The following is a 10659-nucleotide window of genomic DNA, read 5'->3' as shown; positions in this document are numbered from 1 at the left end:
CATTATCAAATGGTACGAGGAAAGTACATCTCTATGCCTATATGTCAATGTGTATGAGCAGTCATGGATGACGTGATACCGTACAACATGAGAAAAATGCATCTCTATGCATATATGTCAAGTGTGCATATCGAATGCAATACAACATAGCGAATAACCATATGCATATTCTCAGAGTATCAATCCACTCAGCCCTCCCAGTCACTCGGTCCTCCCAATCACTCACTCACCACAGTCACTCAATCCTCCCAATCGCTCGGCACTCGCACTCGCACTCGCACTTGCATTCGCACTCAAGAGGTACTTGCGCCCACTATGGATGTGCAGACTCCGGAGGGCAATTCCAGCCCAATCGTTATAATAAGCCAATCATGGCATGAATCAAATAAATATGCTTCGGCGTACAGTCCGATCCCATAAATATCCTCACAAACAGGCCATCAACCTCACTCAGTCATCAATCTCTCCAGTCTCTGGGGCTCACAAGAATCAAGATAATCAGACCAAACAGTGATGATATGATTTATAAATAAAGGACAATAGAGACTGACATATGATAAGCAAATAATAGCTGTGACTAAGTATAAATTTCAAATTAAGCAATTAATTCAAAATGTAACACGGCCTCTACGGGTCCAAACAGTGCCAACATGTGGCTTAAGCATAATTTCTAACATGGATCACAGCTCAATTACTCTAGCACGTAGAGATTTCTTGGTTACAAATAAGATTAGGTAACTATGCAGTACCACAGAAATAACTTAATCACAATTCACACGGCGCACGCCCACTCGCCCGTCACCTAGCATGTGCGTCACCTCAGCACCAAACACATATCACGCATATTCAGGGGTTCATACCTCAGCACCAAGTTTAGAAGTGTTACTTACATCGAACAAGCCAAATCCAATACCGAGCAAGCCAAACGATACTCCTAAAATGCCATCTCGCGCGTACCGACCTCCGAACGGCTCGAAACTAGCTAAAAGCAACTCAAATACATCAAATAATGCCTAAGGAAACAATTCTATATGATAAAGGTCGAATCTTTAATCAAAAGTCCAAAGTCAACCAAAAATTCAAATCCGGGCCCGCACCTCGGAACCCGCCAAAACTTACAAAATCCAACAACCTATTCGATTACGAGTCCAACCATACTATTTTCACTCAAATTCGACTCTGAATCGATGTTCAAAACTCAAAAATTCACTCTATGAAACTTTAGACAAAATCCCCCAAATTCTCTCTTGAAACCCTCAATCAAATACAAAAAACGAAGATAGATTCATGATATAAAATAAAAAATGAGTAGAGAACATTTACCCCAATCCACATGGTGAAAATCGCTTCAAAAATCACTAAATCCAGAGGTCCCCAACTTAAAATATGGATAAATGGCTCAACGGTCCGAAATTGGACATTAAATCCACTGCCCAGGCTTCCTTCTTCGCGATCGCGGATATCCCTTCGCGATCGCGATGAACAAATTCTTCAACAGCAATTTCCAAACTCTTCCTAGACAATCTCTAGTATAATAATCATAACTTTTTGTACAAACCTCCAAATGATAAATGGTTTGACTTTATGAAAACTAGACATCAAGGGCTACAACTTTTATTTTTAGATCATCTCCAAGTTTCTTATAGATTGCAAGATATAAACTTCCAAAGTTAGCCCTGTGCAACATAAATTTCTCCTATGCGATCGCGAAAAGGTTTACGTAATCGTGATTCACAAGGCCCCAAACTGCAGTTTGCTCTTCGCGAACGCGACTAAATGTTCGCGATCGCGATGCACACCTCTGTTGCCAAAAATCAGCAACTAAAAATGGTCTGAAACTACCCTGAAACTCACCCAAACCCTCGGGGTTCCACGCCAAACATCAACACAAGTCTAGAAATATCATGCGAACTTGCTCGCGCGATCAAATCACCAAAATAATACCCGAAACCATGAATCGGACATCAACACGCATGAAATTTGAAGGGAGAACTCAAGAACTTCTAGAATTGCAACCAAGCGTCTGAATGCTATCAAACCGACTCTGAACGACCCCAAATTTTGCAAGCAAGTTCCAAATCATAAAGTAGACCTACTCGATGTTTCAAATCTCACTTAACAACATCAAAATCACAAATTGCATCTCAAATCGACTTAATGAAGTTAATGAACTTTCAAAATTCAAAACTAACGGCGAACAAGCCTAAACACCTCAGATTGATCTCAAATTTGGAACACAAGTCATAAATGACATAACGGACCTACTATAACTTCCAAAATCAAAATCCGACCCCGATATCAGTAAAGTCAAACCTATGAACATTTCTAAACCTTCAAATTTCTAACTTTCGCCAATTAGTGCCGAAACCCTCTAGAATTATCCAAATACAAATCCGGGCATATGCCCGAGTCCAAAATCACCATTCGGACCTAACAGAATCATCAAAACTTGGATCTGAGGTCGAATACTAAAAAGTCAAACTTGGTCAACTCTATCAACTTAAAGCTTCAACTATGAAATTCATTCTTCCAAACTAATTCTGAAACACCTGAATATCAACGCCGATGATTCACACACGTCATAATACATCATATGAAGCTACTCAAGTTAAAATAGCTAAACGGAATGTAAATTCTCAAAACGACCGGTCGGGTCGTTACAAATAGGTTAGGATCATTTTTAAGACAAAAAAATAATATGGAAGGATGGTATTTTTAAGCCAAATTCAATATGTTAGGACCATTTTTTTACCATTTGATGTAAAAATATGGGAATTATAAAGTATAAATACACCATAAGTTTTTATTGAGTTCTCTTTGGAACTTCTACTTAACACCTTTCGGTTTTGTAAATAATAATATTAGTATTTGAGTGTAGGCAGGCCTTTTTTAAGCTTAAGCAAGGTGCAGAAGTGTAGTATGAGTACAACCGATCCTATGTACTCAATAGGTATCTTGACTAACCTCAGTGAAGTAGTGACGAAGCTTTTTAGTTAAATGATACTCACTGATATAATCTGTGCAGTAGACTAACAATAGAACAATACTAGAACATAACAGAAAAGAATACAAGAAACAAATATGCGAAGCAGTAAATGATTACTAGAAGAAATCACGATTAATATTCCTCAATATCACGACCAATCCTTTCCTTAGAGCGATAACCAACAAACCACAGTAGTAAATTCATAACTTTCATAGTGTGAGAAATATACTCAAGATATCAAATCAATGGCACGGCAACACCCTTCATGCATTTATCTCTTTCTCACCAAATATACATATAACAGTACCAACCAGATGAAAAAAAAATACCAATCAGTAATGACAGAGTGAAAAATACACAAGTAGCAATAACTATCAAGGCAGTACATATGGACAACAGTAATAGACTAGGTAGAAGGCATGGGAGTAATGACAACAATTAGGAAAGAAGAACATAAATTTCACTAACTAACATGGTAAAAGGCCTATATATAGATATAACAAACAAGAGGTAAATCATGGTCTTTATGAGCTAACAAATAAGAGGCATGAATAACTAACATGGTAAAAGGCTTATACGAAAGTGCAACAAATAAGAAACGGCATGGATGTAGATATGATAACAAGAAGGAAAGCATGATATTTGCAAGTTAAAACAGATAGAAGGCATGGACAACATAACGACAATTGAGATAGAGGACAAAGACAGAACAACAATGACAACCACATAGAAAACATAGGTACAACAGTAACAACTCAAGGTAAAGGCATGAATATATACACAAGGAAAATATATCACAACATAATGCATGTCCCTCGTCCTCGCCTATACGGAAACAACCTTTGTGCCATGAATACATGATAATATAAAAATATGATAATGTAAATGAAGTGGCACGGTATCACCTTTCGTGCTTTTACTCTCATCCTCACATGATAATGTAAATGATAACATGATAATATAAATGAAATGGTACGGCATCACCTTTCGTGCTTTTACTCTCATCCTCACATGATAGTGTAAATGATAGCATGATAATATAAATAAAATTACACAATATCACCCTTCATACTTTTACTATCATCCTCACATGATAATGTAAATGATAGCATGATAATATAAATGAAATGGCACGGCATCACCCTTCGTGCTTTTACTCGCATCCTCACATGACAATGTAAATGAAATGGCACGGCATCACCCTTCGTGCTTTAACCTCTTCCTCACATGATAATGTTTATGCAATGGCACGACATCACCCTTCGTGCTTTACACTATTCCTCACCAAGCACATGTATATCAATAACAAGCAAGGTAGGAAACATGAATAACATCAAGAGGGTGTTTAAGCGAATATTCCAAATGAACATCAATCACAACTTTCAAGCCAATAACAATTCAATAAACCTTAAGTACTTTATTGCTCAAGTATTTCAGTAAGTCTTAAAAATGATCTTCAACTCAAGTATAGAATCCAATAGCTCAAGAATAACGGTCGTAGCGACGTATTAATGATTTAAAAAGGGTGATGACCAAATTTAACATATCAATAGTTTCACAAAAATCCGTCAAATTTTAATCAAATTATAATAAGCTAAATCTTGGTTTCTAACATTTAATTTCATATTCTTAGTAATCTAGAAGTCAAGTGAGACATGAAGCAAGAAGGTCACATACTTCTATAAGGCTCAATTAATCGTATAACATACCCCCGAGCATGATTAACCTAGGCACATGCATATACGCTCGTCACCTCATATATGCATCACCCCTGCATGTAGCAAACAATGTCAATTAGTAGAAAAATTCCCTGATGGTAGGCTACAATTGCGTATTTTTGGTCATTAATTGCCCTCTAATTCGCTGCACTTTACTAGTGTTTGAGTTTTAAATGGTATTATTTGGCACTAAGTGTGTGTTTTATGCCTTATAGGAGCGATTCCGAGTTACGATGAGTTTGTGGAGCTAATTCGAGCTATTGTGGAGCTAATTCGAGCTATTGTGGAGCTTTGAAGTCTAAGTAAAAGCCTAAGGATTAAGTTGGGATCGTGTTCGGGGATCAACAGACAATAGTGCACTTAACGAGAGAAATGAAGAGTTGAACGGGAGGCTCACCAAGATGTACGACCGCGCATGAGACCCCTCCAGCAGGCACTTGAGCGCGCAAGTAAAGCAGTGCACCACCAGAGGTGCGCGGCCATATGAGCGATCACACCTCTAGGTGCGCGGCCACGCACGTCCAGTTCCGGAAACTTATCCCAAGCCTATTTTTGTAATTTTGGAGGCGCCTCCTTTTGACCTATATGAAGCCTAGCTCGTCTAAAAATAGGGTATCTTGGAATTTTAGAGCAACTTTTGGGAGAGAAGAAGAAAGGAAGCAACGGGAACGCAAAATACTTGATCCAATTCATTCAATACGGAAGTTTGTTTGATTTTGGGAATTGTAATGTCTTCTTGTTCTTCTAATACTCTTGTGATGAATAACTTCTCCACTATAGAGTAATCTTTCTTAGGGTTATTGACGAATGTCGTGATTTGACTATTGTTTTGGATTTTACTCTCTGTTCATTGCCTGAATTCATTGAATGAGTTATTAATTGAATTGCAAGTCTAATTGTGGTTTTACTTTAATCCAAAGAGAAGTGTTGGTGCAATTCGCATTGTGCCATATTGTTTGGGTTGATTTTACGCCTCTCATAGGTAATCGAAAGAGCTTAGAGAGTTATCAATTAACCTAGGTTAGAAGAATAGTCGAGAGGCATTCTTCGAAAGATCATTCATTCACTATATTTGTGCATATGTTCATAGGACCTGCTTTTAGGTTGATTAAGGGAACTCTCATTCATTTAGAAGAAGAATTTGAATCCCCAAGGTAGCCTAATCGTCTGTTGAAATCGAATGAGTCAATAGAAGTTAAAAGTGAACTTAACATAGAGTTACCCGGAATAATAGTTGATCCAATATCTTGTCACAACCCTTACTTCTCACCTTGATATTCAATCATTTCTACTTAGTCATTAGATTGCCATTAGTTTCTTACAATCAATAATCTTAATTTTATTAGTAGTCGATAATAACATAAATCAAAGATTTATTATCTCAAATAGTGTTGAGCTGAAGATTTATTAGAATATTATTTAAACCAATCCCTATGGAGACGATTTAATACTATACCATCTTTGACTAGCGAGCCTAAGTTTTATACGCCGATTTTGCACTCGTCAAATTTTGGCGTCATTGCCGGAGATTGGCGATTAATAGTGTTTGAATTAACTTTCGGTGCTAATTCAGGAGTAATTTTATTTTATTTTGTTTTTTTACGCTACTCTTTTATCTGTGTGCAGGCAACAGGTTAAGTTTTGCGGTGTATGACTCGATCCTCTTCTAAGGAATTGGTGCCATACGATCCAAAATTAGACAAGCACTTGCGGCATTTGAGAAGGGAGAGAGAATCGAGCGGATTGTTGTTGGGTCAGCCTTCAACTGAGAATAAAATGGTGAACAACGAAGAGGAGGTAGACCTAGCTGCGAGAGAGGTAGCTCAGTGACAGGAAGCACGGTTAGTAGTTGAAGCAGCCCGTAGAGTTGCGGATGAAACAATCGACGGGGATAGAAGGTTCAATCTCAACCGAACCATGATCGAAGATAAATTTGAAAATGCATCCCCTTGGCCTGGGAGGTCACTAGGAGATTATGCCTGACCGGTGTACAACCAACAACAGTCTAGCGTGAGGCCCCCACCCATTGATGCCAATAATTTTAAACTCAAACAGGGAGTCATCCAGACCATTCAGAACAATTGCATATTCAGAGATAGAAGAGAAAGAGAGTGAAGAGCAAAATGGCCAGAGTAGCAGGGTACAAAAGGAGATTGAAGAAAGTAGACATATGCTAGCTCTACCATTCCCTTAAAAGATGAAGCGGGAGAAACTTGACAAATGTTTTGGGTGATTCCTGGAGATGCTCAAGCAACTTTATGTGAACATTCCTTTCACAGAGGTACTCACTCAGATGCCTGCTTATGTCAAGTTCTTAAAGGATATCCTGTCGAGCAAGAGAAAATTAGAGGAAACAATTGTGGTTAAGCTAAACACCCACTGCAGTGCCATCTTGCAAAATAAAATTCCCCAAAAGTGTGGGGACCCAGGAAGCTTCACCATACCATGCTCATTGGGGAGTGAAAAATTCTACAAGGCCCTCTACGATTCTGGTGCGTCTATAAATCTAATGTCTCTATCTGTATTCATAAAACTGGAAGGTGAGCTTGGAGTGATCAAATCAATATCAGTGTCCCTACAACTGGCTGACCAAACTATCATTATACCTGAGGGAATCATCGAGGATATTTTAGTACGGGTGGACAAGTTTATGTTCCCCATAGATTTTATTGTGGTGGATATGGAGGTGAACAAGGAGGTGCCTCTAATTCTAGGGAGGTCGTTCTTATGTACAGGCAGAGCTATCCTTAATATCTATGAAAGGCAGCTTATGCTCAGAGTGGGCAATGAAAATGTGGTGTTTCAGATGAAGAGGGTGATGAAATACCCTAGTGATGAGGCATCCGCCTACTTGTGTTTCAAGTTAGACATTGTTGGAGAATTAACCGAAAAATACAATTTTGACAAGCTTGTGGGGGATACCCTAGAGAGGTGTATTACTCAGTCTAGCACAGTGGAGGATGAAGATCTTGAAATAAAGAAAGAGGTTGAAGCTCTTGAGACTAAGGATCAAGTGGTTGATGAGGATGAACTAAAAGAGGAGGATGCTAAGCCTAATGTGGAATTGCAAGTCCTCCCCACTCACTTAAAATATGCTTTTCTTGAAAATAACAATTTTTCTGTGATTATTTCTGCTGACTTGACAGGTACATAGGAGCGAAAGCTGGTGGAGCTACTGAAAAAGCATAGGAAGGCTATGGGATGGAGTATAGCTGATATTCACGGAATCAGTCCGGCCATTTGCATGCACAAAATTCTGTTGGAAGAAAATAGCAAGCCAGTGATGCAGCCTCAACACAAGCTGAACAAAAATTTGGAGGAGGTAGTGCACAAGGAGATCATCAAATTGCTAGATGCAGGAGTAATTTTTCCCATCTCTGATACCAAGTGGATTAGTCCAGTAAAAGTTATACCTAAGAAGGGGGCATGACAGTAGTGAAAAATGAAGATAATGAATTGATCCCCATAAGAACAGTCACTGGGTAGAGAATGTGTATTGATTATAGAAGGTTGAATGATGCAATAATGAAGGACCACTTCCCACTCCCCTTTTTTGATCAAATGCTCGAGAAAGTGGCTGGACATGGATGCTACTGCTTCTTGGATGGGTACTCAGGTTACAATCAGATACCCATTGCTCCAGAAGATGTTAAGAAGACCACATTTACTTGCCCGTCAGGTATTTTTGCTTATAGAAGGATGTCATTTGGGCTATGTAATGCACCTGCCACTTTTTAGAGGTACATGATGTCTATATTCTCTGATTTAAACGAAAAGTGTCTAGAAGTATTCATGGATGATTTCAGCCTCTTTGGTGATGACTTTGAGGACTGCCTGAAGAATTTAGAGCTCGTGCTTGAACGTTGTGAAGCCATACACTTGGTCCTTAACTGGGAGAAGTGTCACTTCATGGTGAAGGAGGGAATGGTCTTAGGCCACAAAATGACTGCACAAGGAATTGAAGTTGATAGAGCGAAGGTTGATGTGATTGCTAGGCTCCCTCCACCAACTTTTGTGAAGAGCATAAGGAGTTTCTTGGGACATGGTGGGTTCTATAGGAGGTTTAATCAAAAACTTTTCTAGCATTACCAAACCATCAATTGTATTGCTAGCAAAAGATGTCAAGTTTGTTTTCAATGTGGAGTGCTTAAGAGCTTTTGAATTGATAAAGGAAAAGCTTGTAAGTGCTCTTATTATGGTGACACTTGATTAGATCCAGCCATTTAAGATAATGTGTGATGCTAGTGATGTAGTTGTAGGGGAAGTTCTGGGGTAAAGAAAAGATAGAATTTTTAGGCCAATCTACTATGCAAGCAAGACATTAAATGATGCTCAAGTCAACTATGCCACTACTGAAAAAGAGTTCTTTGTTGTGGTCTTTCTTCTTGACAAGTTTAGATCATACCTGGTGGGGAGCAAAGTGATTGTACACACGGATCACTCAGCTTTGAAATATCTTTTGAGCAAGAAGGAGTCCAAGTCGTGTCTGATGCGGTGAGTGTTATTGCTCCAAGAGTTTGACTTGGAGATTAAAGATAGGAAAGGCACAGAAAATCAAGTCGCCGATCATCTATCTCGACTTGAGAGACCTCCAGTTGAAACAATTAAATAAGGGAAGAATTCCCTGATGAGCATATTTTCTCAATTGTTGCGGTCTCCGAAAGGTCACCTTGGTATGCTGATGTAGCCAGCTTTTTGGTTGGTGGATGGTTACCTCATGACCTCTCTCGTGATCAAAGAAGGAAGCTTCAAGATGAGGTAAAAATTTATTTTTTGAATGACCCTTTCTTGTTTAAACTGTGTATAGATGGTGTGATTCGAAGATGTGTGCCTGAAGGAGAGATGGCAAGCGTTCTGTCTCATTGCCATGATGGAGCAGCTGGAGGACACTATGGTGGAAATCGCACTGCAGCAAAGGTCATGGAAGCATGTTTCTTTTGGCCTACTTTGTACAAAGACGCAAGAGCGTATGTAGCTGCATGTGACAAGTATCAAAGGACAGGTAATATTAGCAAGAGGGACGAAATGCCTCTCAACTCAATTCTAGTATGTGAAATTTTTTATTTGTGGGGCATTGACTTCATGGGTCCATTCCCATCGTCCCATTCTTATGAGTATATCCTAGTAGCCGTTGACTATATCTCTAAGTGGGTCGAAGCAATCCCTACTAGGACCAATGATGCTCCGATGGTGTGTGAGTTCTTAAGAAAAAACATCTTTACCCACTTTGGGACACCTCGAGTGATTATCAGTGACAGTGGGTCACACTTTGTGAACAAGCAATTTGCTACACTGTTGTCTAAGTATGGGACACAAAACAGGAACCCCGTGCCATGCCCAAACTAGTGGGCAAGTTGAAGTGGCTAACCGTGAACTTAAACGAATTCTTGAAAAGATGGTTAGTGCTTCTCGTAAGGATTTTTCTGTAAAGTTGGAAGAAGCTCTATGGGCGTACAGAACTGCGTTCAAAATAACCATAGGGACTTCACCGTTCAAACTAGTGTATGAAAAATTATGTCACCTACATGTTGAGATAGAACATAAAGCTTATTGGGCAATTAAGATGATTAATCTTGATCTTAGTCTTGCAGGTGAACACATGTTGGCGCAGATGAATGCATTGGAGGAGTTTAGATTGGACGCGTATGAAAATGCGCAAAATTTCAAGGAAAAGACTAAAAGGTGGCATGATCGTTTCATTAAGCCAAATGAGTTTCATGAAGGGGACATAGTCTTACTGTACAATAGTAGACTCAGATTGTTCCCCAGAAAATTTAAGTCTAGATGGACGTGACCGTATGTGGTGAAACATGTATCACCATATGGGGCAATTGAGATTCAGAACATGGACGGAACAGAGAGCTTCAAAGTGAATGGGCACAGGCTAAAACCGTATCTTGTTGGAGGATTTTCTCAGCAATCCTCGAGCATCAAAATCAGTTGAGGATGCCCGGT

General features: G+C 39.1%; 1 protein-coding gene across 1 annotated transcript; it reads left to right on the top strand.

Moving 5' to 3' along the window:
* Window positions 1-6946: 6946 nt before the first annotated feature.
* Window positions 6947-8134, top strand: LOC138910154 (uncharacterized). The gene is made up of 2 exons (XM_070201377.1): window positions 6947-7774; window positions 7859-8134. The coding sequence occupies exons 1-2, from the start codon at window positions 6947-6949 to the stop codon at window positions 8132-8134; spliced, it is 1104 nt and encodes a 367-aa protein (XP_070057478.1).
* Window positions 8135-10659: the final 2525 nt, after the last annotated feature.

Source organism: Nicotiana tomentosiformis, chromosome 4 (genome assembly GCF_000390325.3).
Source record: "Nicotiana tomentosiformis chromosome 4, ASM39032v3, whole genome shotgun sequence".
In the NCBI taxonomy this organism is placed as follows: Eukaryota; Viridiplantae; Streptophyta; class Magnoliopsida; order Solanales; family Solanaceae; genus Nicotiana; species Nicotiana tomentosiformis.
Note: the sequence above shows the minus strand (reverse complement) of the source record. Positions and strands in the feature narration are given on the sequence as shown.

What these genes read in the sequence shown, in the direction of transcription:
- LOC138910154 (XM_070201377.1), top strand. Translation starts at nt 6,947, where the DNA reads ATGCTCAAGCAACTTTATGTGAACATTCCTTTCACAGAGGTACTCACT. An exon ending in AGCCTAATGTGGAATTGCAA is followed by an intron (nt 7,775 to 7,858) that starts GTCCTCCCCACT and finishes ACAGGTACATAG; the next exon opens with GAGCGAAAGCTGGTGGAGCT.